Source organism: Chelonia mydas, chromosome 8 (assembly GCF_015237465.2).
Source record: "Chelonia mydas isolate rCheMyd1 chromosome 8, rCheMyd1.pri.v2, whole genome shotgun sequence".
Taxonomy (NCBI): Eukaryota; Metazoa; Chordata; order Testudines; family Cheloniidae; genus Chelonia; species Chelonia mydas.
In genome coordinates, this window is record NC_057854.1 from 12,660,100 (window position 1) to 12,687,854 (window position 27,755).

The following is a 27,755-nucleotide window of genomic DNA, read 5'->3' on the forward strand; positions in this document are numbered from 1 at the left end:
CGGGCCCTAGCCCTGAAGGCCGTCTACACCCCTAGCAAAGGGCGTGCAGGAAACACGTGCTGGCGTAACCCCCTCCATCCACTATGAGGCTGTTGCCGTTGCCATGTGAGGCAGCTTTTCTGGCAGGGGCACCCTCTGCCTGAAAGACGCCGTGGCTGTTGCTTAACTCCCCCGATCTGTTTACATGCATGAAATCCCTTCCCCCTCGCCCCCCCCCCCCCCCCCCGTATCTAAGGTGGAGGTGAGGAGGGCGTTTGTGTCCCGCGGGAGGGCTGCATTTTACATTTCCTGGCGATCACTCAGGCGATCTGCGCGGACACCTACAGTTGGTCTGTGACGCAGCGGGGAGGGGTCCTTCGCCCTCCACCTCCCGGAGTCGAGTCCCGCCCCGCCCCGCGCTATAAAAGGCGTCGCCGCAGTCGGGCCCTAGTTGTAGCTGCTGCCGCCGGGTCTCGGTCAGCGCGGAGGGACGTGGAGCCGGGCGCCGTCTCGCGGTGAGGGGGGGTGGGGGTGACGGCTCAGGTCTCTTCCCCAAGCTCGCCTGCGCCTGCCTGCGGTGGGGCTGGCAATCCCGGGAGCGGGGCGGGACCGAGGGCTCTAGGCCAGGCCGGGGCTGGAGGCCGCAGCGGCCGCCTGGGGGAAGCGGGGCCTGGCCCCGCGCGGAGGAAAGTGGGGAGGTGGTTGCTATGGGCTGCTGCCTGGGGAGCCTCCTCTTCCTCCAAGTGGGGTGGGGAAGCGCCTTCGGGCCGGGGGGCTTCGTACCACTTGTGGCGGGGGGAGGGCCGCGGGCTTCCCTGGGCGAAGGGCAGGCAGGCCGGCCGGCCTCGGTCAGCGCGGGGTAACGCAGGATCCCTGCCCCCGGTGCTGCTCAGGTAGAAGGACCCCTCTGAGCCCCTGCCGCGCAGGCAAACCCCGGTCTGCTCTCTGCTCCGCTGTGTTGTGCGTTGCCCTGGGCTCCACGGAGCATTTCCTTAGTGTGTGTGTGTTTGTCAGACCTTAAACAAGTGTCTGAAACGTGACCCTTCTTAATGGATGTTGTGTGGGAGCCTGAGAAATACAGGGGACGAGCCCGGAGTACGTCTTTTAACAGCTTCGCAGGGCGCAGAGTTGGCTAAAGATACCGTAAATGGTTCAGCTGAGCAGCTGCTCCAGTAATATTTGAGCGCAGTGCTGTAATTTAAGTACATCTCTTTAATAGTAATACTAAAGCGCTACCTGATTAAGTGTTGTCAAATACAGGATCTGCACTGTTCTGCTTAGTCACTGAGCTGTACTGGTGTCTGAGGCTAACTTGTTTTCCAAGTTCTTTACTGCAAACGATATTTCTCTTCCAGGAGGTACTCTTGTTACTAACGAAGTACAAACCCTGATCTCCATGATTGATAATGAGAATTAAACTACTTAAAATGTCCTTTTGATTAGGACTTCTAACAGTAAAGCCCTGTTTGTGAAACTGATGTAATCAATATGTATTCGAGTTTTGGACTAAAACTGATGTGTGAAACTGACCTTAATGTAAATAGTTTTGCATAGACTGAATTTGATCAGGCAAAGTCTATGGATATATCCCGTCGTGCAGAATTATGTAATAATCCTAGACTTCTACAACCTAGGCATGTATGAACACTAATTTTACACTTTTTGCATTTGTTGCACCTTAACATGACTAAGTTTTGGCTGACTAGATCCAAATAGCATCTTGACATTATACCTATGTCTAATTTTAAACTATTCATTGTGTGAAAATATTCCGTGCTGCTTAATGTCATGTAGTTAATCAGGTCGTGCTAATAACTACTCAACCTATTGTGTCAATGCACTGAATATACAAGAAAACTTGACGCTGTCACTCTAATAACAAATATAAACTTGAAATTGCTCCTTTCAAAAAACATTCACATGAAGGGAGAAGTGTAAATTTCAGTTTAAAGAAAGTCTTGTATTTCCTGATCACAATAAGCAGCAATTTCTATATGACATCATGCAGTCAAAATACTTAGATGTATGAGACTCTCCCTTCACTGAATATTTCAGCTTAGTTAGACTGAAAATAGGGCATTTAAAAATACTGCTGACTCAGTCTGCTTATGGAACAAGCAGTGCTATGATGTAAATCAAATTACACTTAGTAGAAATTTGCTGTATTGACACTAAACAAACTGGAAGCAATAACTTAATTCCAAAATTTCAAGGAAACTAATTAATAAAATGCAGGAAGTCTAAATAGTCAAAAGTAGACTTCGTGTCTTGTCACTGCTTTCTCTCCCGCCCCCTTCCTCTCCCCTGCCCCCCCGCCCCCCCCAAAAAAAGTAAAAAGGATTGCGGGGTGACTGTTTTTAGATGTGAAGTTATATTTATATCTAGCAAATAAGCTAGATTTGTACTTGAGGAAATCTTAACTTCTCATTGTAGGACTGGTCTGCTTAATAATATTGAATGATGTAACTTTAATCAATATTCAGCAGTCTTAAAAGAAAAACCATAGTTGTAACATTGCAGCAATAAATTCAGTATCCTAGTTCAGTGAGAAATGCAGTGCTCATGAGTCTGAGTCCATCCAAAAATACCCATACCACTTAAGATATAGTAACATTTTCATATGGGGTTAAAGGATTGGCTCGAACTCTGCCAAACATAAATTGAGATGAGGTTCTATATTCAGCTTGTATGCTGCTTAATAACCTGCACTGGCTGGGCTTCATTGGGCTGGATTTGTTGCAGTACTCCGGATCAGCAGTATTGACATGCTAGAGTCTGCCTTGTGGAGCAGATAATGCAAGCTAGCTGAAAGAGCGACATCCAATCAGCTGCTTTAATTGCAGTAGATCTTGGGTCTGTGGAATCTTAGGCCCCCTAACCCTTACCTTTTGTCCCCAAAGCTTTTTCCAGCAGGTTTTGAACTGGATTGTCTGACTGTGTCAAATGATGCATGACTTAGCTCTCCTATATCCACTAATGGAGCTCTAAACTGTGATATCCTTCTGCAAAGCAAAATAACAAATAGGTAATAAATGACCAAAAAAGGTCTTGAGACATGGAAGGCACTAGGGCTAATGACTTCACACAGGCTCTTCTCCAAGTATAGCTGCCTTCAAAGACCTTTCCTGTTAACGTAAATTGCTTTCACAGCTAGTATAGAACCAATTAGTCTAGACTAATTCTTTAACACTGCAATAGAAGCAAGCTTGCTTTCTTCTTCTATTAGCTGTTAACTGGAGAAATTCACTGATACAGCTTACATATTAATTGTAATGAATTAAAGCCAGTTTCTAATATTTGAAGTAGCTTGGCTTCAGAAGCACTCTTGAAGGACGTGTGTGTGTGTATATATATATATATATATATATATATATATATAATTTTTTTTTTTAAGGCACTGAGGCACCATTATCATCTCGTCTGACCATCTGCATAGCCATAGAACCTCACCCATAACTTGTATTTGAGCTGTAGCATAACTCTTAGGAAGATCAGTTTTGTGAGGCTTGATAATCAGACTCCTAATAAAAACACCTCCAGGAAACTCAAACGCACATGCTGCAACAAGTAATCTTAGTTTATTATTGTTCCTGAACTTGTTAAGATTTATGCTCTAAAATTCTTCCTCCCCCCCCGCCCCTGCCCCAACCTAGCAACGTATTAAGTAATGTCTTGAACAGTAAGTGTGATGGCAGGTGTGAAAAGCTTACCCAGTATCTGTTCTGAAAGCTCTCCAATATCAGTAATATGTCAAACTTGTTTCGTCTGGGGGAGACTTGTCCAAGAAACCAGAATTTTGAAAGTGCCATGGGATCTAACTTCACCTGAATAGTCTCCAGATGGCAGAAGGGGCTAGCAGATTTGAAGAAATATTGGTATTTGGGAGTACTTGGAAGTTTTGGTGCGTCACTTAAAACCATATTCAAGACCAGAGAGGGATGCTACTGCAGCTGTAGTACTGCCACCATATGGCTGGCATTCATTCACATTGCATCATTGCCCTAAAACTTAAATGTGAAACGTGTTGGCCTCTTGTTCAACATATTAGACACTTCCTAATTGCTTAATCTTGGACGACTTCTTTTCCACTCTCACATCCTCAGCTGCTTTTCTCTAGAAGTAGTGAGTTAAGACTTGCTTATCCAAACAGTAAATTTTGTAAAGATGTGTCTGATTGTATGGGGGACGCTTCATTTGCCCTTCCATATACAATGGTGTGTCCCATCTTGATGGCATTTGTCTTGAAGAGGCAATGTGAATGGTAAAGATGGCTTTTGTAACTTGAACAGCACTTTGTATTACACTAACTTCTCTGCAAACTATTGCATGAAAATAACTGGTGACTTTCTTGTGTTGTAGATGCCTTCCATTAAACTGCAGAGTTCAGATGGAGAAATTTTTGAAGTTGACGTTGAAATTGCAAAGCAATCTGTAACTATCAAGACTATGTTGGAAGGTAAGAGTCCAGATTTGAGAGAGAAGCTTATTGCAAACTAATGTCCCAGGAAACATCACTCAAATCAGAATTTTTAAAAACTGAGGTGCATTACCACAACTCCACTTAAATGGTTCTTGGAAGCACTGTCTTAGGCACAAATATAATAAGAGAAGGGATTAGTACAACCACAAATAGCAAAGCAAACACTTATGTAAGTAACACTTAAGTGTGGGTTCTTATGGTGTAGTTGTAAGATAGAGATGAGTTTTGATGTGCAACTTACTTGGCTATTTAGGCCTAAAGTACAGGTACTGATTTGTGGTGGTAGGCAAGTAGCACAAATTGATTCTAGGCATGTGATCATGCTAAATAGCTGATCTCTACAAAACACTTCTATTCTGGGTTGAATTTACTGGCTTTGTGTGATGGCTACTAAAGTACAACAAACGTAACTTAAACATCAAAGCTAAGAGATGAAAGTGTGTTTAAAAAGTAAAAAGAAGTAAATGGTGACGGGGGTATCAGACTGGCCCTATTGTCTGAATCTTTAACTTAGCTGTTAGCTGCTGCTGCTTTTTTAAAACTGAAATACCCTGTATGTCTCAAGGTCTCATTTACATTAACCTCCCACTGTTGGCAGCTTACAACAGAGGACAGACTATCAGTGCAAGTCTACCAAATACCTTCCAATTGATGTGAAAACTATCTTTTGTCTGACTTTCTGTTGTAGAAGTTTTGTCGTCATAGCCTCTGCAAAACGCACCTCTGTATTTGACATGTCTGTGGTATGAATGTTTCTCTTAAACCTTGTCTACAACTTTGGGGGAATTTTGCATCATGGCATGTGGGTAGAATTCATGTCCCCCTCAGATTTCTTGGCTTCCCCATGGAAAAATGACTTTCTGATGGGGGAAGCAAAGGGAAACTGTAAGAGCGGTCACACACCCCCTCCCCAGAAGCTCGGGCATGTTGTTTCAGGCGTCTGGAGCAGCTGGTGGAGAGGTAATGCCGGCAAGGGGATGCCAAGACTGGTGGCACCTATCCTGCGCCTATCCTTTAGTCCCGGCTGGGCTGTGAGTGCGGGAGAACAGGCCTTCCTCTTCCCCTGCAAGGAATGGCGGGGCTGGGTTAGACCAACCACCAGAAACCTCCCCTGGCTGCTGGAAGTGCTGCATCTCACCCACCCTAGCTTCTTGCTCCCATTGCTCCTTCAGCTGTGGTGGGAGGGTGAGTCACTATACAGGCAGCTGCTCCTCCCTGCATAACCCCTTGCTGACCTCCAACCACCTTCACCTGGACCCCCCTGCAGAGTCTCATTGCCTCTACACCCCCAGTGAGCTCCTCTGAATCCAGATCATGCCCCCGCATCCAGCCCTCCACTCAGCTGCCTGCACCCAGATTGCCCCACCCAAAGCCCCCTCACCTCACCTGGATCCCTCCACGCTTGGATCCTGCCAGTCTGAGCCTGCCCTGGTTCGGAGGCGCCAGGCCTCAGGGTGTTTTTGGACAGACTGGGCCCTTGCGTTGTCAGGATCGGGTGCAGCCTCACCGCTGTGTCCCATGCGTGGGGGCTGCAGGGTGATCTCCCACCTTTGTGTAGCCAGCAGCCTGAGCTCCCTGCTGCTATGCTGGAGCCTCCATTTATTTATTGACAATTAAATTTGGAAGAATTTTAAAATACTGTGTGCAGAATTTTCATTTTATTTTTGTACGGAATCCCTCAGAAATAGTCTGCATTAAGCTTCTTTGGCAAAAAATTGCCAGTTGGTGGAAGCCCTGGTATATACAAGGCTTTAGCACCAGAGTCCTTATCACTGTTGCTTTTAGCCTCTTTTGAGCAGAGTGATGACATGGTATTAAGTGCCAGTGGCCTTGAGCAGTGTCTGCCCCAGGGTGTCTGTCATGAACCTTCACCTGTGAAACCAGTGGCACTCTCCTTCCAAACTACAGTCCCTCTTGTAGACGTGCTGTAGTCTTTTTTTTTTTTTTTTTTTTTTCCCAGTCTGTTGGCTCACTTTGACTGGCACTACTACTTCAGAGAAAGGGCCTATACAGTACTCACTCGTGTCTTGTTTCTTATCTTTTCCTAAAGTGTCAGAAAAGATGCTTGTTTCTAAATGCAGTTATTTCCTCAAGTGTGACACATTTGTCAATGTCAAATTCATATTGAATACAGTTGAAAATAAGAAATGTTTTTATAGGCAGTCAGCTGTTTTCATGGTTGAGCTGTTTTGGTCAGGGATAGTCTGAATGGCAAATTTGCATTCGTCATCCTCAGGCTGACTGTTAGCAGTCCTCTTAAGATGCTAATTTGGACTTCTGCACAACTAATTTGTGGATATGCCTTCAGAAAGCCTTTTACCAAAATAAGTACAATGGGAGGAAGCATTTACTTGATCAGTGATTACAATCGTATGAGTCCGAATTAATTTGGTTTTAAATTTACTCTCTCAGGAGTGATGTCTATCTAAATACTTTTGTTCAAATGCCTGGGTTTATGGAAACAGGCTACTTCTTGAACATTGAGGATCAGACTACATTATTGCAGTGCGGGTGTGGCAATATGCTAGAAACTGGGGGCCTCTCTGATATGCTCTGTGCCACCAATATTAGTGCAGAGAAAGGATACATATCTAAAACTTGTAAGGTGCTGCTTTCTCTAGTGTACCTCCTTCAGAGTAAAGGTTAGATTATGCATACCATTTCCCTTGTTCAATTTTCCATGTTAATGTTGGTTTTATTTAGGCAACTTGTTTCTTAGATAGCTTTCCCGTTTTTGTCCTTGAGGTTTGAAGGCAGTTGGGGAGAAGACAGTAATACCCTTGAGCAGCTGGCCGGGTGGATTTGATTTAAATCACTAGTCAGGAAGACTCAATTTAATCACTATTTCTACAGAAAAGTGCATTCTTGTTGGTTGTTATAATACATATTCTTAATTCTTAATACATATTCTTCACAACTTTTAGATGTAGATTTCATTTTTAGAAGGTGTACACTATACATTTTTAACGTGATTTATTTTGAAAACTTTTCAGATTAGTTTTACAGCTATATCGGAAAATGAATGATTGTTTGGTTATTTCATTTACCAAAGGTAAGTGAAGCACATAGTTCACCTCCCAATGACTTCATAAATATTTCCAATTCAACAGGTTAATCATTAATATTTGGAGGATTTTCTTGCCAGGCTGTATTAGGAGGAGAACATCACCAGACAGACATTTAAATTGTTTTGTTTTAACTAAAACGACATTATTATGTATTCTGGATTTTTTTCTTCAACAGCAAACGTATAATATTTTAACAAAACAAACATATGAATTTTCAAATTTAGTTAAACATTCAAGTTTTTTAAAATCAGGTTTGTTTTTTGTTTTTTTAACTAAAATAGTTTAATTTTTGTGTGTTAAAAAATATTTCGTTTAAATCGACTGTCAGCCAGGTCAACATGAGAAACTTAAAATATTGGCTTATGCAGCTAACTCTGTCGTCTTCACCTTCAATTTCCTGTTTGTTCATAATCTGGAAAAGAAAAACAAGCTTTCCTGCTTTTTCAGGTCCCAAATGATTTCTCAATTTGGAATGAATTAGTCCAAAGGAAGAAAATATTCTTTCTACACTGGCAGAAGAAGCTACTGCTGTTAAAAGTGAGATTATCACTTCAACAGTCTCTGAATCCAAGTTCTTAAGTGACTTCCACCAGTTCACTGGTGTGACTTCCTTTAAAACATCATCAGCAAACATATATTTCTTGAATCGTTCTTATTCCCAAACTGGGTCTCTTTTACGGCCTGCTGCCTTTATAGTTTTTCCCTTCTAGTGAGAGAATGGTATGGTAGATCTCAAATCAATGAAGGCTACACTCAAAAAGACCTCAAGACTTCTGGAATATACTGCTCAAACAGTTTCACTTTTATTTCTACTGCGTGTCCCTCCCTTCTCACGTTTATCTCCAGGCTTCTTGTCCAGATCTATTCCACCCCCAACAATCTTCTATTCATTGAACTTTTTGAAACTTTGTACTTTTAGAGAGAGGTAAGAGATTGACTCTGTGTACACAAATTTGCAGAGGGACAATAGGGTTGAGGTCTGTTGTTTCTCACCTCTGTATATTTGTTTAAAAACATTTTTGCTGTTAACAAGCATGTTACCTCTGGAGAGACCAATCCACAGTTTGAGAACTGCAAAACTAAGCTTCTCTGATATCTTCTAGACTGAGCACTGAGTCCAATAGGGTAGATTAACCTAAATAATCTGTACAGAAACCCCTGGAGCCCCATAAAATTGGGTACCTAATCCATGAACTATTGTAACTCATTTACAAAACTTTTCTTAAACATTACATGAATATATTCTCCTACTATAGAATTAGAAGTTATAATCCCTATTCCATGATGAGATATATTTGAGCTATATGACTTATGAGGAGAGGCTGAGGGAACTGGGATTGGTTAGTCTGCGGAAGAGAAGAATGAGGGGGGATTTGATAGCTGCTTTCTACTACCTGGAAGGGGGTTCCAAAGAGGGTGGATCTAGACTGTTCTCAGTGGTAGCAGATGACAGAACGAGGAGTAATGGTCTCAAGTTGCAGTAGGGGAGGTTTGGGTTGGATATTAGGAAAAACTTTTTCACTAGGAGGGTGGTGAAACACTGGAATGCGTTACCTAGGGAGGTGGTGGAATCTCCTTTCTTAGAAGCTTTTAAGGTCAGGTTTGACAAAGCCCTGGCTGGGATGATTTTAGTTGGGGATTGGTCCTGCTTTGAGCAGGGGGTTGGACTAGATGACCTCTTGAGGTCCCTTCCAACCCTGATATTCTGTGATTCTATAATGTATCTTAATTAAAATTCTTTAGATAGGTTTTTCCTCAAAAAGCATTTTACGAAAATCTGATTTTAGATTAAAAAAAAAATCAGATTTAAAAAAAAAAAATCATTGAGTTTTTTTCCACCTGCAGCTGGCTGAGGCAGTCACTTAAAAGTGCCATCCAGATATTGCCTGCAGCCAGTAGGGATATAAGGAAAACTGGCATTCCCATGTGAAGTGGTAGGAACAGAACCAAAAGTTACAAATGTATTCATGTTTAACAGCAGTTATTTCCTAGGTTATAATGACTCTTAGGCAAAAGCCTTTTAAAATGTTTGTCCCCTGAATATTCTAGTCTTGTGTAGTTCCAACACTTTCCCAGAAAGGAGGTTCATAAAAACATAAGCCACCTACCTTCATTTGCATCCAGCCTTTGCTTACTGTTGTAATATGTTAAACTATAGTAGATAATGCTAAGATGGACAGACCAGATGGCTTGGTCCGCTCCAAATACAGTGGATCTCTCCTTCGTATGTTGGAGCACTGGATGAGACTTCAGAAAGTCTCAATACATGAAAAGTAAAGCAGAAACAATGTTTCACATTTGTGAAAGCAGTTAAATTATTCAGGATAATGCTTAGCTCTGATCTCCCACTGACACAAATTGCAAACAAAAACATCTGTGGAAGTCTACCAGATGGTCTGTATGTACAGCAAACTATGCCTAATCCTTCTAAATAGGGATGCCCGTCTGTGCTCTTACACGCAAAATCACAAACATTAGAAATGAGTATGTTGGTGCCTTAACTTCTAGAAATGTCTCTTATAGATCTAGTTGAACAGACTGGATGCCCTCAAGTAGAAATTGTTTTTAGCAATGAGACGCACAAGATAAAATACTATAGACCTTTAAAATTGTATTTTTTTAGTGTTTGTCCTTCATTCCCACCTTGTAACACCACCAAAAGCTGCTTAGTGTGTTGCTGCTCTGCATGACCAATAAACAAAATTGGAAAACACGAGCAGGAAGTTATAAAAGTTCTCTCAGCAGGTGGCAGAGAATGCACTTGCTTGGTAAGCCCATCCAAAGGGATCTTGCCACTTTTAGAGTTCAGAACATTGTTAAGCTCTTCAGTGTTATCAGTGGCTTTTGGTTTACATTGAAAATCAGAAGTAGTGCTTCTAAACAAATCTCTGTAATACCATAAATAGCACACTAGACAGACCATGTATTGGGAACTCTGGAATCACATGGCACTGCCTCTTACTGCTTTAGAATCCCTTGTGCAAATAAGACACTCGCTGTTGCTCCCAGACATCTGTGCTGCAGATTCATATGCTGATAATGCAGAATTATCTTTCTAAAGGGGAGCAGGAGGAGAAACTGGAGGGCTGAAAGGGGGATGGAGGGACAGGTAGGGTTTTGACACCAAGAAAGCAGGAGGCAGTCTTTCCTAGTTTGGGGGTGCTAGAGGCTTCAGCCAGGACACAGCTGCTCTCTCCCTTGGAGTGTTTAAATTTTTCATTCCACAGTCCAACACTTTGACAACTAGCTTCTCTCCCTGCACCTATATATGTCATTGCATTCAATGAAGTATATCTGAAGTTTCCAATAAAATGATCAGTGAAATACACAATACCTGTTACAGCTCACTACTGCAAGAAGACTTGGATAACAATAGCATTTCTGTTTAAAATCTCCCAATAGTGGTAATTCTGGAGTGCCAGTGTAGGTAGGACATTGGCATGTTAGCCACTGTGCGTAGGCTTGCTTTGAGGAGGTGGAGGTTGGGGTGGTGCAACGGTGGTGTATTCTAACTCAGTTAATTTCTTAATGTATTTGGATGATGCAGATCAGTTATTCATCAAATGCATAGATAATTTTATACATCACTTTACATGGCTGCATAACCTTACACAGGGCACTCAAACTAAGGTAACATACCAATTCTGATATCTTGATTTGCAACAAAATGGTATGGTGCATCATTTAATCAGGGCAGTTACCTTAATGTGGTATTTATCCTGTGTAGTTCAATCCAGGTATGGATTAAAGTCTACGTTGTGAATTGCAGTGTGCTTTCAATATTCTCTACATGATGATGTTAGTCTCTTAGTTCTGAATTTGATGACTCAGTAGAACATAAATGTGTTTAACCATGTCTCAAGTATACTCTGAATTTTTTTAAACAGTGGTTATTGGTTTTACCACCTTCCGTAAAGGATTTTTCTGAACATGTCAAGTGATCTCTCATTGCCTCAAATAGAGTGGAAATTAACTTAGTTGTATACAGTGTTGTAGCTGTATCGGTCCTGGAATATTAGAGACACAAGGTGGGTGAGGTAATATCTTTACCCACCTTGTCTCTGGAAACTAATATGGCTTTTATGTTTCAATATACAATGCCTTGTAAGCCAAATACCCAGCATCTCTATGGCTACAGTATTAACTGCTCCTGCAGAGAGGACAAAGTATTGTCTGTAGTTCATACAGTAGCTCTTTAAGATCTCACTTAATAGTAGATTCAAAGGGAATTCTTTTTTGGAACACTTGTAGCAAATTTGGGACCTAAAAGCTGGTACTGACTAAAGAGTTTTCCTTCCAATTATCCAGCACTGTTAATAGTGGGATTACATTGAAATAGGGATGAACAGAACTTCTAATGGCAATTTAATAGCCTTGCAAATAAGGAAACATAAATGCATCAGTGTATATAGAATATAAATAAAAATACTAGCTATTTGGGTATGATGAGCATTCTGTTATGTAGCATGTAAAAGTGATGCAGCTGTGGTATTATGAAGCCTTGTCTAAGACTGCTTAACTTAAGCAGGAGAACCATAATCTGAATACAAATTGAGTGGATTAGCAACATTCTGTATCGGAATGGTATACTGTAGTTGTGGATTGAAGAAACCATCTGAATTTCAGAAAAATGAGTGAATGGCAAGTTACAGCATCTAAATCCTCTTTCCATTCTTAGATCTGGGAATGGACGATGAAGGAGATGATGACCCAGTCCCTCTTCCAAATGTTAATGCAGCTATATTAAAAAAGGTAAGATGCTACCCAGGTGCTGTTAGTAGCTTTGAACTACAAAAATGTGTAGACTGAGCCATCGCTTAATGAGAACTGGAAATATTAGATTTAAACACAAACTTTCTTGTGCACCAGTTACATTTTTTAGAACATAAACTGTTTATCAGTCAAAAGCAGGATTTGTTGAACTGCAGTTTCAATTTCTAGATAAGATTTTTCTGTAAATCATACAGATAAACTAATTCTTTTCATATTAGTGCTCAAAGGGTGTGGGGCCAGTAGCAGCGGTTATAGCTGTTGCCAGACATACTATACAAGTGCTGTGCACCAAACTCACCATCCACACCCTCATTATTCTTGTCCGGGGGTTCTCCAGTTGTAGACTTCTTGTGGTATTATCTGAGGACTCACTTGAGCGCACCAAATTGAAATGAAAGATTGGGAGGCTTATGTTCAGATCATTAAATGCACTGGCTGGAATCTGTTGTTACTAGGTGAAATGGAAGGAGGAACAAATTTGCAGGTCAGGGCTCTTCAAGGATCCTGTCTGCATTGTGTTGGAAGAGTTTGAACCAATTTAAATGTTTGAAATGAATTGGGTTAGTTCTATAATAAGCAGCATTTGACCAGTGAGGCTAGGACAGTGCGTTCTATAAACTCCTAGCCAGAGTGCAAAAGGCGACTGTAAGAGCAGGCAACCCCTGTTCCTTGTGCAGTGCTTAGGTAACACTTCACTAGTCAAAATTCAGATGAAATAAAAAATGTAATATTAGTAGATTAACTACTTGTTTTCTCCCTTACACAAATGCATAACCATTTATGCAGAGTAGCACTAATGCCCGACCATACTGTCTGCTAATAGGTGGTATTTGGTTTGCTTAACAAGAAAACTATCTGCATTTCTCAACTATCTTCAAAACTGTATGGAGAAGGTCGTACTTAAACCATCTTGTGTTAGCGTTAACATTAAGAGCACAGTTCTGTGTGTCTGTGTTGCTTAGACCGGGGTGGCCAACCTGAGCCTGAGAAGGAGCCAGAATTTACCAGTGTACATTGCCAGAGTCACAGTAATACGTCAGCAGCCCCACATCAGCTCCCCCGTCCTGCCCGCTGGCAGTCCTGCCAATCAATGTCGTCCCCTCCTGCCCAGCACGGTGCACAGGAGGCTCTGGAGGAGAGGGGGAGAAGCAAGGGCTTGGGAGGGGGCGGGGGGGAGGATGCAAGGAGCCGTGTATTAACTTCTGAAGAGCCATATGTGGCTCCGGAGGCACAGGTTGGCCACCCCTGGATTAGACCGTGCACTAATGCAAATGTAAGTCTGCTCAAATACCTTCTGGGAAATTTCCAGAACCAGAATGTCTGACTTTCATTACCTAGGCTCACTCAACAGGATTTTAAAAGGCTTTGAAATTCCAGGGTCTTATAGTTAAGACTGGGTCTGTACATGTCTTACTATCAGGCACAAATAGCGCTCTCACAGCACATTGTGTCCAAGATTTTGTGCATTTTTTGCAGTTTTGGGAGAATAACTGTTCCTGTAATCTGAAGTCAGTCTAAACAGAGCTGATGAGAATGCTTAAGAACAGTTTTTTATATTGATTCTAATGTCTTTAATATTAGGTGATCCAATGGTGCACCCACCACAAGGATGATCCACCTCCCCCTGAGGACGATGAGAACAAGGAAAAACGAACAGATGACATCCCTGTATGGGACCAAGAATTCCTGAAAGTAGACCAAGGAACACTTTTTGAACTTATCCTGGTAGGGTGTCCATGTTCCATTAGATGCTCTCTTCAGCACATAGCTACGTTCTCTAGGCTTCTGAACTTGGTGGTGTAGGTAGAATTGGTCTGACTTTCCCCACATCATAGTAAAATCATTCAAGATAATACGTGTTGTGGACACCCTTCAAATACTTACTAACTACTAAGCAGCCCAATCTACGCTTGAGGACCGAAGTACAAATTTGACGTTTAGCTTTGCACTCAAGTTCAGTAATCCGGTCTTCTACCTGAGTCAAGTTTGTTGCAAACACGGTAACTTCCTTCATTTGAAAAAGGATTGTGTACTAGATTCTGTTCAGCAGCTTGAACCCACTTCTAACTTCAAAAGTCAGTCTTAACATTTTGAGGCCTAGTTCCCCCTGACCCTAATGGTATGTAAGTTGGTGTGCACTTAAGCAATGTGCTGTATTGCGTGGCTAGCCAACTTGCTGCCCAAAAGACCTCATTGTTCATAGGCTTCTGTAAGCCTTTTCTAACAGGAATGTCTCAAATTTTAAGTTTGCTTAGAACTATTCTGAACCGTTCCACTAGGACTGCCCTGTCAGATATACTTAAACACTTGCTGTAATGAGCTACCTAATCAAATTAGTTATCATAAAATGAAGGTAGTCTGTATTTGGTTTAAGTTGTACATCCACAGAGGCAGAACGTTGACTTTAAATCTGGTGACTCTCTTTTTGCAGGCTGCAAATTACTTAGACATTAAAGGTTTGCTTGATGTCACATGCAAGACTGTTGCAAATATGATTAAGGGGAAAACTCCAGAAGAAATTCGCAAGACCTTCAATATCAAGAATGACTTCACTGAAGAGGAAGAAGCACAGGTACTCCATAGTCTGGGTTTCATTAAATTCTGGATTGCTTATATACTGAAGTAGCCACGCTAGTGTTATACACCTTTACCCTGACATAATGCTACCCGATATAACGCGGGTTCGCATACAACGCAGTAAAGCTCCGACACACTGCTCTGAGCAGCGTGTTAAGGGTGCCGGGCCGGGGCGTTGCATAAGGGGCAGAGGGTCTTGAGGGCAGTCAGGGGCTCTCCACCCCCCCCACCCCCCAGGGTCTGGGAGGCAGGAGCTGTGGGGGGGCACTTTTGGGGGCTCCGTAGTCCCAGAGTGGCCCAGGGGATTAGCAGGGGGCTGGGAGCAGCCTGCTCCGCTTCCCTTGCCCCAGCTGTGTCGCTCGGGGGATGGGGGAAGGGATCCCCCCATGCTCACTGGCAGCGGCGGAAGTGGAGCAGCCCAGCCCCAGCCCAGCCCCAGCCTGCTCCACTCTGCCAGCTCCCAGCCGCGGCTCTCCACTTCCCGCTGCAGGTGAGTACGGGGGGCATCCTTTCCCCAACCTCCCCGCACTCACTGGCAGTGGGAAGCGGAGCACTGCAGCTGGGAGCTGGCGGAGTGGAGCGGGATGGGACTGTGTTGCTCCGCTTCCCGCCGTTGCCGGTGAGTGCCTGTCAGGGGGTGTGGATAGGTGTCGGAGCAGTCAGGGGACAGGGATCAGGGGGGTTGGGTAGGAGGTGGGGTCCTGGGTGTGATTAGGGACGGTGGTCTCTGGAGGGGGTGGTCAGGGAACAAGGAACGGGCGGGCAACAAAGCAAGTTAGATATAATGTGGTCTCACCTATAATGCGGTGAGATTTTTTTTTTTTGGGTCTCCTGAGGACTGCGTTATATCGGGGTAGAGATGTTGCTAATGTGTTTCAACTCATAGACTTCCCAGCTAAAACTAGGATTTTTGGTCTAAATATTATAAAGTGTAAAGCAATTGTGCTAGAATTGGTGCCTCAGTTAACTTGCCACTTAAGTTTATCCCTGTGTAGACATACCCTGTGGCTGGCCCAAATCAGCTGACTCTCTGCTTATGGGGCTCGGGCTCTGGAGCTGACAAATCACTGAGTAGAGGGTTGAGCTCGGGCTGGAGCCTGAGCTCTGGGACCTTGGGAGAGTGGAGAGTCCCAGAGCTCAGGCTCCAGCCTGAGCATCTACAGAGCTGTTTTTAGCCCCACAACCAGAGCCCCTGCAAGCCCAAGTTAGCTGACCTGGGCCAGCTGCGGCTCTGCTGCAGGTTTCTTATCCCTCTCTAGATGTACCCTTACAGGTTAATGTTTAGCATGTTGCTTTTTTCACAAGTGAATTAATATCACTATGTCAGACTTGCAAACTTTTTTGACTGAGGTCAGATTTACACTTAATGTAGATTGACCTATATCACTCGGGTGTGGGGAAATAAAATTACCCACCCCTGAGTAACGTAGCTGTGCTGACCTAAACCCTGGTGTTAGCTGCAGCTAGGTTGAGGGAAGAATCACTGAAGCTAAACCAATAATAGGACATTCTGGGTTGCCATAAATAGTCCTTTGTTGCTCTTTCCAAAGCCTCAGCAGTAAAGCTGTAGGTGTGTTGGGGCACCCACCTACAAAGATTCAAGCTACTCAGAATTTCCCTAATAAGGCCTTTCAAGGAGTTAATTAAAACAAGCTGTGCTTTATGGTCTACCTTAAAATGATCATTAAACAACCATTTTTAAGCAGAGTACTCTGGAAGCTGCAAACTTACTGAACAGGTTATAGAACTTGAGTGTAAAGTCAATGCACTTCAGCTCTTCCTAAATCCTGTATAGCAGTGGTCCCCAACCGGGGGAGCCTCTGCCAGTCAATTGCGATCTCCGGGCCGCTAAAATCTGGCAGGGCTCAGGCAGGCAGGTTGACTACCTGCCATGGCCCCACACTACTCCCAGAAGTGGCTAGCTGTTGGCATGTCTCTGCAGCCCCTGGGGTGGGGGGAAGGTGGCTCTGTGGAGCTGGCCAATGGGAGCTGCGGGAGCACTGCTTGTGGACACAGGCAGTGTACAGAGACCCGTTGCCCCCCCTTCCTCCAGGGGCTGCAGAGATGTATCAGCAGCTAGCTGCTTCTGGGAGTGGTGTGGGGCCGTGGCAGGCAGCCTATTTGAGCTGAGCTGCACTGCCAGCCGGGAGCCGCCTGTGGTAAGCCCCTTCTGGGCCGAAGCCTACACCTCTCACCCTGTCCTGTGCCCCAGCCCGGAGCCCCCTCCTGCACCCAAACTCCCCCCCCCCCCCCCCCGAGCCCACACTGCTCACCCCTTGCCCCAGGCTCAGCCAGTGCATGCCCCACAGTTGAGAATGTTACACTGATTTGTGACCGTCCCTGCAGGATTTTGGTTCCATAAACCACAAATGACACTAAATAAGTAAAATTCATGAACTGTCCAGTGGATTCTATGAGATTAGGTGCAGTGTGACCATATGATCCCTGCACCCCCTCCTGCCCCAGCCCAGTGAGAGTGTGTGTGTGGGGGGGAAATGGAGTGAGCGGGGCGGGGCCTCAGGGAAGGGGCAGGATAGATTCTGGGTTGATCTTAAATTCAAAAAGTGATCTTGTATGTTAAAAGGTTGGAGACCACTGATGTATAGCAAGATGACCAGTTAACTAGCTATTCATGAGTAGAACATGCAGGCTATTTTAGGCAGTGGTTGGAAGATGCATATATTATCTTCAGTAACTTCTCAATCTGCAATGGTAAATATTTTACGAAAATTAGTTTCAATCATCCAAGTAAAAATCTGGCATTTCTTCCAATGTCACCCTTTTTGTGGGAAAGGAGCATAATCCAGGATGCCACTGGGGCTGTTTTTGTCTAATTAGTTTTTAGAAGTTCATAGCATGCGTATAGTACTACATCTAATTAAAGCTTTATCTTGTTTAAGGTACGCAAAGAGAACCAGTGGTGTGAAGAGAAGTGAAGTTTTGTGCCTGACACTCTAACACTGTAAGGATCGTTCCAAATACTAGTTGCACTGCTCTGTTTATAATTGTTAATATTAGACAAATGCAGCAGCAAATGAAGTTGTATTAGCAGGATATTGTTCCCTTTGCATGTGTAGTGTTTTTTTGAGTACAGATTTAAATCCTATGGTTGAGTTTTTACCAGTGTAATCAGATGTCTTTTTACTTTACTCAGCAATGAATAAAACGGAACTAAGCGTGGATTCTGTATGGAAATAGCACTTCAGGTTATCCTGTTCATGACTCTTAACTGTCCATGTCCAGTTACAATGTTATCTTGAGATGTCAGAATTTAGATAAGCATTTAAACTCCACTGTAAATAAAACCACTTGCAAAAGTTTTCTGAAATGGAATTAACAAAGCATATTTTTATTCAAAGAACTAAAGGGTTTCTTGGGGAACCAGGCTGAGTGAAGAGTTGTTGAGTTTCCTCCAAACTTCTAAATATGAAGGATAATTACCCTTGGAGTAAGTTAGTACTTGACACAGTTCTTAGTTGGTCACAGGCAAATACTTAGGCATTACAAAATCTCTTCAGTGGCTAGTACTTTCTAAGCCTGTTTTGGTTTTGCCTGCAAAAGACCAGTCCTAGCACAAATGTGGCTTTGGCAAAACTGGGTAAGCTAGTTACAGTTAACCTGGAACTCTTCAGCCATGTAGCTTAAGACCTGCCTCTAGCTGGTACAAAGCAAAATCTGAACTGCTGTAGGCACAGGAGAGTTATGAATTTTAATAGGAAAAGCTAATTCCCAGTTTGACCAAAAACATGACTGACTTTACCAAAGTTAAACTTATTGATCCAGCATGTTGTCAGTAGCTGGCTTTAGGCAATTCTAAACCCGCTTGTGATGTAGCTTTATTAAACATGGCTTCATGTGTCTGCAAGAAACATTTCACCTATGTACTGTACACGAAATCACAGCTTGTAGACTCTTCATTATTGATACAAAACAAAGCTAATGCTGTATCTAGTGTGACTTCTTTTGGACAAAGCCACTTGCAACTAGTTAAACAGTAACTGGTTTTCTGACTTTTACAGTTCCCTTATAGGGAGTAGGAGATGGTTGTGTAGTAAACATTTGAGGTGTGATCTTAGCTTATTGCATTCCATTTTCTGTATAAACCTTAGTTTAGAATTAACCTTAATAAATGTACTTCTCTTCATTTTAAAGATCATGGTGTTGCACTAAGTGGTGTTAAAGGGTTAATGATGGATGTGTTAGAAAAATCTTGTTAATTTAACAAGAGCAACTTGACAGCCTCTAGAACACTCAGTGAATAGCATGTCTTACTAAACATTAAAACTTGAAATTGCTGATAAACTTCCATGTAGCTGCTGCATAAACAAAATCTATGTAGAGAAAATTTTAACATCTGACTCTGTGTTGACTGACTGCCAGTTTGCACTATAAACAGTTTCTCCAACTACAGTCCATGGAACTGAGTGTCCAAACAATGGAGAGTTGGGTATAGCTATTAAGAGGTGGGCAACAGCATGAAAAATTGGAGAGCCACTGCTGTAGCACCCAAGCAGACTTGCTCTCCACCCATCCCTTAACTTGCTTCCTCCAGCCTGCCACAGCATCTCCAGAGGGGTTGCTGAATAATGGGTCCTACGTTCAGAGTAATGGTAACATCATTGGAGCATCCTAATGCTACCAAAAATAAATGCTCTTGGTGACAGATGGGGCCTCTTCTATGCAAGCTATGCAGTTAATCTTAGAAATGTTAACACCAAAAATCATCTGTAGGAAACAGTACACTCTTTAGGAAAGAAAATGAGACCCACTGCTACGGTTAGTGGAGTAAGTTAATCCTGTTTCGAAGACTAATATTAAAGCGAGGTCATGGGTCCTTAGATGTTCAGTTCCTTCCTTAACACAGGTATCAAGATGAACTTGTGTTTAGGCTTTGTTGTTTTATGTTGCATCCAGCAACAAAGGGCTTAAACTTGCTTAGTGTATCTTCTGAGACAAGGGTTGGCCACCACTTAAAAAGTGATGTGATCTACCCTACTTCAAACTGATTCTTCTTTTTGGTGGGTGGAAGAGAAACTACAGTCCTACACATCAGGGGCAGTTCACCTCTCCTCTCATTAAATGTTCCCTTTCCTTATCTTCTAACTATGCCTTATGACAAGAGGCAAACCTACATGCAGCTCAGCTGCACTCTTGCTGTCTGCAGGTACATCCTGACCTAGGCTTGGAGCGGGTATCAGTGCTCAGCTGTACCATAAGGTGAGGACTGGCAGGGTTTAGGATGGGGAGGAGGCAGAAGTGTAATGCCACATAGTAGAATGGGAAAAGTGAGGGGGGCAGACTCAAGAATATGTATTGAATTGCCCTAACTGTGTGTAATGCACCTGAGAAGAGACCTCTTCTCTGGTGTGAGAATTGCTGATCTTCATTGGAGGGTTTGATAATCCAAGATGTTTGTTCATTATACTATGTCTCGATCTTTTAATGCTAACTCATGTTTGCAGGATTCTTATGACCTCAGAATAACACTCTAATTTAAAATGCCACCTGGAGCAATGGTGGTCTGATATTCTAACTAGTCTCAGTAGTGTTTAAAAAAAAAAAAAAACATAGCATAGTGCTGGAAGGCTGTAATAACTTCAGTGCTTACTGAGACAAGGAGAAGAACATCACCATTTCTAATCCAAAGAAATAGTGTTATCCAAGCCATTCCAGGAGCAGTTGCAGGCATTCAAGACTGGCTTGGTGTTACCTAAGAATCTCTAGCTTGTAAGTAGATGTGGAGTAGCTTGCTCTAAAATGACTTCCGGCTGTGTCTGTACCAAAGTTCAGGGAAAGTACTGTTTTTCTCCAAGGCAGAACATGCCCTCTTAAAATGCTACTTGCTGCCTTAAGTGATTTCAAGTAGCAAAGCTACAGAGGGGAGTTTATGGGTGCCCTTGATTTGGGGCACTGTCAGTAGAAATCTCTGTGCTAAGGACCACGCTACTGGGGAAGAAGATTAGCATAGGCAAAATTTTGTCTTTGTGTGTGTGTGTGAAGGGAGAAGCAATGTGATAAGTGCTGTGGGGACGTCTTTGCAGAACAGGCCTAGTTAAAGGGACTATGGTAGGAAGCATACTCAATGATACTCCTAGTAGTTCTGAAAACTAGAAGGGTGGGCTGCCCCATAAAAATAGCTGATTATGCCTCTGTTTAGGGGAACAACTCTTCATGCTTTAGCTGGGGCTCTAATCTACTGCTCAAAAAGCACTTCTCTGTGACTCACTGTGTTCCTGTTTGGGTGAGCTGGAGAAAAGAACCCTGCCCGTCCCACCCCCAGCACAAGTCAAGATAGTTTTGTATTAGTGGTTCCCCCAACCCCAAACTTTCAGGCTGTTGGTAATCGGCTACTGTAATCTAATCTCTCTACTCTTCCAGTTTTAACAAGATTTAAATCCAACACCTCATCCTTTAGCCTTTACACATCTTCCTTTATAAGTGTGCATTAGAAATGTCTCTTTGGGGAATTGACTGGCTCAGGAGTTATTACAGGACTCCAGGATTCAGCTTCTGTAGTGCCAGTTCAAAACCAGCCAAGGGCTGCTAGCCTGTGAAATGTTAGTTGTCATACTCTCAGCAGATAAGGTAGGGTGAACTTAATCCGAGTCAAAAAGGGACAGGAGGTTTCTATGGATATCAAGAGTAGCTAGGGTTGTTATAAGTAATGGGGGAGGGAGGGGAAGCTTTGGAAGAGAGATCTAGAAGGCTCACGTTTCAGAGCTAAAGCCAGGCTACTAGAGAGCAGGATGAGATTGGGGGGAGTGGGTAGGGATAGTGCATATTTTATAGCAGCCTACTGCAGAATTCTTACACCTTTCTCTAAAGCATCTGGGTTTTTGACTGTTTGGGCCGGGGGGGTGGGAAGGGAGGAGGATATACTAGACTGCTCAGGTCAGTCATTCATGTAAGGAGTGGGAGAAGGAGCTCCCCTCATACATAAAGGTGGTAGTTCTAGTTATTGGGACATAGCATGTGTTGAGTAGAATACAGGAGGCAGTAGCCCAGGCTTCTAGCAGTGACGTGGATAAATGAGCATCTTTTACCAGCACTGCATTCATTTCAAAATACCTTAATAAAAAAAAAAGTGACTGCTTATCTGACCACTTTGATTCTTTAAAGGCAAGTTATGCCCATGTTCTTTTGTTTGACTCTTTCCCCTTGCCATGTTCAGTAACAGATACAGCTTTTATTGGCTGAACCAAGGTAAAGGGTGACTGAACCAGGCCCTTGTGCATGGAAAAGAGGATTGGTGATAAAGAAATCTGCTTCAGCTGCTAGCATTCTCCATGTCATTCATATACTCACAGTTGGCTATATGCAATTAGTCTAAAAGCCCTGTTGCCTACAAGTGGGGAAGAAACACAGGAATCTTTAAAATAGTAAGAAATGAGATCTTACAATATAATTGTATAGGATTATAACCCCCCAGTGGCCCTTTTTGAAGGGCCAGGCTGGCACACTTCTTTATTTATAAAGCTATAAACATATTTTGAACATAAAAGCCAAAAAATACAAACTCAGTGATGTAAAAAAAAATTACAGTATATGGTGGATAGTTATTGGACAAATGAAAGTACAGCTGCAAAACACTTATCTGTGCTACATACATACAGTGGTTTTACTTGACTTAATGAAGTGGTATTTCTGTGACTTCTACATTCAAACAGGAAATCAAATGGGTAATTAATAAAAATGAAACTGTCATATGAGAACTAAATCTTGCTGCAGTAAAAATTTACAGGCAAGGTTTTTTTTTTTTTTTTAAAAAAAAAGTAAAACTTCCTATAGCATATCTAAAGACATGTTTTTTTGGTATTTAAAAAAATTAGGATCTCTGTTTTGGCTTCCTAGGGCAAGTTGTAAAAGGTGATAACACTTACTCAATATTTTTTCCTTGGAATGGGCAGCTTAAAGGTCTCCTTGTATGTTCCAAAAACTAAACAATCGAAGTCTGCTCTGTTACACACACACTCTCTCTCTCTCTCTCTCTCAGTTACAGCCCTCCACCTACAGGACTTTCTGAATTTAGCCTAGTATCTGAGAGCAGAGGATAGGGTCAACAGCTGAACTTGTACAACTAAAGTGGGGCAAATTATATTTCGCACAAAGTCAGAAGAAGACTAGAGGTTAAGGGCCACATTTAGTGATAGTGTACAGCAGTCAGAAAATGGGTGTAAGTTGCAAAGGGATCCAATGATCCTGGTTCCATAGCTATGCAAACATCACTTGCCCACTTTGGATAGAAGAGGAAAAGCTGTAGCAGGAACAGGGGCTGTTAGCCAGAGTGCTACTAAGCAGATCCTGCAACAGTGGGAAATGGAAATCAACTGAGTAGACTGTGATATCAGGCAGCCCTTCCCAGATGTTGCCATGCACTTCTGGGGTCCCAATTAGCATTAGACTAAGTGGGTGCCACTTCCACTGAATGCTGAAGTCAATGGTAGTGGTGTCTGTTTACTCCAGCATTGAGTTTGGCTCTTGGTCAAATGGTGCCATTTATATACTGCAGGACTTTCTCCCATAGTATCCCGGAGTGTTAGCTAGCCACATCTGTTTGTCCATTTGTACTCTCTTGTGATGGCTGCTGAGGGGGTAGGTTACATTTGTTTTGCACAACCACAGTAGGTGCAAGTTTCACTTTACACCCAGTTTTTTGACTAACATACCCAACCACTAACCCATGCTATAGCTGAACCATATCTTGTGGTTTTAATAATACTACTACTTGTCATGTCCACAGTACTTTATATCTGAGAATCTCAGAGCACTTGAAAAAAGATTAGCATTCTCATCTTACAGATGGGGAAACTGAGGCACAGAGTGGTGAAGAGACTTGCGTGAGGTTACAGTCAGTGGTTAAGCTGCAACTAGTCACCTACCTCAGCTTTAACCACTTTGGTTGGAAATCATTTAAATGGTACTAGTTCAGATATTGATCCAGTGCTAGATAATTAACCACGTGGTGACTGTCAGTATATGCTTTTACATATACATGTGTGGAAGTGCAGACAATGCCAGTGGTCTAAGGGTTAAATAGGCTCTTTTGGATTTGTGCGTGTAACTCCCGTTAGTACCAACAGAGGTTGCAGTTGCACAGCAAACAGAGACTAATAAAGCACCAGCTTTAGATTTTCTTGCAAAGAATTTGCATGGTTCTCCTCTTCTCCTCCCCCCCCACCCCCCCCAAATCTACAGCAACTTCAAGCAAAAGGAACTGAATGGGGAGGGGGGAACCAATAACTATAGTGCTCTACACTATAAGCAGCTTTCTAATCTTCAGTCTCTGATATAGAAACCTATTAAAAAGTTGGAATAAACATATATAAAAAAGGTTTTGTTGCCTTAAGAAAAAAATACAAAAATAGTTTGTATATCAAAGGTTCTTTTAAATTTCTTGCAAGCCTATATAATACTACTTTAAGTTTGTATTCAGTATTCTAAATCCTATCGTGTACAATAGAAAAAATAGCCCCCCCCCCAATGTTTTATGGTACTTTTCTCTTCAGTCTAGAATAGGTTTTTATAAAGCAGGAAAAAAAACAAGGGTCTGGATTCTGATCTTAGTTACAATGGTATAAATCTGGAGTTATGGCAGTTCCTTTTGTGCAATATCTCTGGATTTACATCAGTGGAACTGAGATCAGAATCTGGCCCCTAAAGGTTTATGTTTACCAGGCTCAAAATATAAATAAAATATCAGAAATCCATAGACACTTTCAAGAGCGAGAGACTGTATTAATATTTGACAGCCACTGGATGGGAAAAGGAGTAGAGAGGAAATAATTTGTATTGTAAAATCTACAGTGCAACTAGCTAGTAGACGCTGTATACCAGCTCATTTCACTTATAACCACATTTAGAGCTTGGTCCTGCACTGCATAGCTGCAGAGTGACATCTGAGGTTAAAGGTGATGGGCAGGGAGTGTGGGGCGTCAAACCCTACAGCAGGGACTCTGTGATCTGCCTCAAAATCCCTGCCTCCAAGGGGAGAAAGGCTGAAGAGGGAAGAGTGGAGCTAAGCACCTCATGAATGTGATGAGCATCATGCTCAAGCCATGTCCACTCTCTACGCTACCCTGGGTCTGTAAGAGTAAGGGAGTGAGTGCACAGGAGCTTGAGTTACAGCAGCTCTGTGCAGCAGGCCACGCTTTGACCTTACATATAGCCTCTATTTCAGGGGTGGGCAAATTTTTTGGACCGAGGGCCATATCGGGGTTGCAAAACTGTATGGAGGGCCAGGTAGGGAAGGCTGTGACTCCGCAAACAGCCTGCCCCTGCCCCCCCCCGACTGCCCCCCTCAGAACTCCCAACCCCCTTGCTCCTTGTCCCCTGATGGCCCCCTGCTGGGACCCCCCACCCCTATTCAACCCCCCGCCCCCCGGTCCTGGTCCCGACTGCCCCGCCCCCTATCCACACCCCCACCCTCTGACAGGCCCCCCAGGACTCCCATACCTTTCCAACCCCAACTGTTCCCTGTCCCCTGACTGCCCCCCCCCCCCCCCCCAGAACTCCCACACCGATCCAACCGCCCCCTGCTCCCTGACTGCACCCCGAATCCCTTACCATGCCGCTCAGAGCAGCATGTCTGGCAGCCACGCCGCCTGACCGGAGCCTGCCATGCTGCCCTGCAGGACTGCGCAGCCCTGCCGCCTAGAGTGCTGCCCACGTGGCTGTGAGGGAGGAGGGGCCAGGGGCTAGCCTCCCTGGCGGGGAGCTCAAGGGCCAGGCAGGACGGTCCCGCGGGCCGTACTTCGCCCACCTCTGCTCTACTTATACTTGGGCTGATTCTTAATCCCACGCATCCTGCTGCAGCTGTTACGCAAGGACCTGTAGGATCAAGTACGTAATGGCAAATGGGGTCTACTCTGAGCCTTTGCAGGGTCCTTTACTGAAGGAGTCTGACTCTCCAGTGTTTACTGTGAACAACCTGAGCAGCAAGGAGGACTCTGCACTTGACTAACATGTTACTATTGTATTTTAGCTCTAAAACAATGAAACATTGGATAGATAGACCTTCAAGCAGCCAGTCCAAGCTTCCTTTTCTGCCTTGAGCGCTCTCACTGTTTGTCTGCCATTCTGTATGCTAAGAGAACTTGACATGTCTGCAAAGACCTGTTACCTGTAAACAATATTTTTCTGTCCTCAAACAAGAAGTTGAATAATAGTCACCTCATTTGCCTATATTTCACTTTTTTCTTATGAGCCAGTCAGAGTGAAATCTAGCTTCCTAACATTTAGCTCTTGGACAGAGACGGGCTTTTTAAAAAATGCTCCTGTACCAGCTTTCCTAACTCCATGGTGAAATAGCTACAAGAGATCTGTGACTGACTACAGTTCAAAGCTGTTTGGGATGCAAGAAACAGAAACCAATGCTTAAGATTTATAGCACCTACCATCTACTGCAAGAAGCCAGGGAGTTAGCTTTCACTTTCAGCTACTTCAGCAGATGATGCAGTAAAAGGAAACTCAGGGTGGGGATGAAAGATTCGTTTACTGATTGGCATTTTTAATTTTGGCGAGTCCTCATTTCAACCTTTTTATGGAGGGAGACACCATTTTTCTATCTTTGCTCCAGATAAAAATGTTGACTATTCCAGCCTCTTTGAATCATTTTGGGGCTCAGGACACAACTGCCCCTTGACTTTGAAAACACAGTTTTACAGCATGGTGAGTAATTTGGGCCTCCAGTCCATTTCAATGGGCAGCAAAACCACTTGGTAAAAGCAAAGTGCCCAATGCATTAATAAGTGTTGACTTGTACAATGTGGCACTATGTTCCTGTTGATGGCACACTGTACTCTGAGGAGTCGCTGGATGCTACTGACACGTGTGGCATGGATGAGCACCGAGTGGATGAGCAGTGAGTGGTCAGTCCAGAGGAGCATGGAGCGCTTTTGACATGAATAGAGGTGGGGAAAGGATTGCTTTGTTCTTTGTGTGCGAAATCAGCAGGTGTCGCAAGCTTGTCTGAAGTAAATGCAGAGGATATGCATTGGAGCGTATCCAGAGGAGAGGGAGGGGAGTCTATAGCACTTCCATCGGAAGAAACTGGGCTGGAACAGCGTCCTTCTCCTTGTAAGTACCGAATGCACTTCTTTTTCCTCCTAAGAACAGTGAAGAGAGTTATCTGTAAATAAAGGGTGAATTTACAGTGTCATATTTAAAATGAAAACATTACAGTATTCACTGTAAACAGGGCACACAGCAGAAATGAGTGCTAAAAACAGAACATCAAATTACAAAAGAAAAAATCCAATTTATTTAAATGCCGAGCCAACAGCCCCTCTCTTCTGGGCCTGTAAGTCTTGCTCTCTGCTACTCTTTGTTAGATAACTGTGTAACTGGACGGTCCAACTCCATAAAGTATGTGGAGATAGCCTTTGGCTGACAGACAGTGTGCAGAACAGAAGCGGAGGACCAAATTCAGCTCTTAGCTAAACTGGTATAAATCCAGAGTAACTTCAAAACGTCAGTACAAACCGGCATAACTCAGAGTAGAACTGGGCCTGTGTTCTCTTTGATTACCTTCAATTTCCAATCATTGTCACTAGGTGGCAGCATAACAACAGAATTCAGCCTTACTTTATTAGGCTGATGGATAAAGAAAGAAAGGCCCTATCAAATGAAGACCATCCTTTCCCAGTGACAAGAATAAGAATGGACAATTAGACTAATCCAGAATGAGCCAAGAAATAAAGCTTCAGCTGACACCATTATTCTCAACATCTCGAGTGTGACTATTCATAGCTCAAAAAACAAGTCAAGTGGAGAATATGAGGGTCAAGCAAACAAGTGCTAAATATTTAAAGCTACTAAAATTTAACTCTCCTTCATGGTTACTCCCTTCCTTAGGCGTAGCCCTTCTAATGGCAAAGTTG

The 27,755-nt window shown here is 43.2% G+C and overlaps 2 protein-coding genes across 21 annotated transcripts in view; one reads left to right on the plus strand and one right to left on the minus strand.

Moving 5' to 3' along the window:
- Positions 1–256: 256 nt before the first annotated feature.
- On the plus strand, positions 257–22,633 carry SKP1 (S-phase kinase associated protein 1). 2 transcript variants are annotated; one of them, XM_037906515.2, is made up of 6 exons: positions 257–494; positions 4,339–4,435; positions 12,206–12,279; positions 13,882–14,025; positions 14,732–14,872; positions 17,778–22,633. In XM_037906515.2, the coding sequence occupies exons 2-6, from the start codon at positions 4,339–4,341 to the stop codon at positions 17,811–17,813; spliced, it is 492 nt and encodes a 163-aa protein (XP_037762443.1). In that variant the 5' UTR covers positions 257–494; the 3' UTR covers positions 17,814–22,633. The 2 variants fall into 2 exon arrangements, with proteins under 2 accessions (XP_037762443.1, XP_037762444.1); XM_037906516.2 differs by lacking the exon at positions 257–494 and adding an exon at positions 7,453–7,511 and having other exon boundaries at positions 4,386–4,435.
- TCF7 (transcription factor 7) overlaps positions 22,283–27,755 on the minus strand; it is a 125,425-nt gene continuing 119,952 nt past the window's right edge. For 12 of the 19 annotated variants that reach the window (XM_037906441.2, XM_037906432.2, XM_043521397.1 and 9 more), the window contains one exon: positions 22,283–26,981. In XM_037906441.2, coding sequence (XP_037762369.1) covers positions 26,902–26,981 — 80 coding nt within the window. In that variant the 3' untranslated portion in view covers positions 22,283–26,901. Of the gene's footprint in view, positions 27,005–27,755 lie in introns of all 19 variants that reach the window. The other 7 variants (XM_043521401.1, XM_043521400.1, XM_043521399.1 and 4 more) reach the window with 2 other exon arrangements.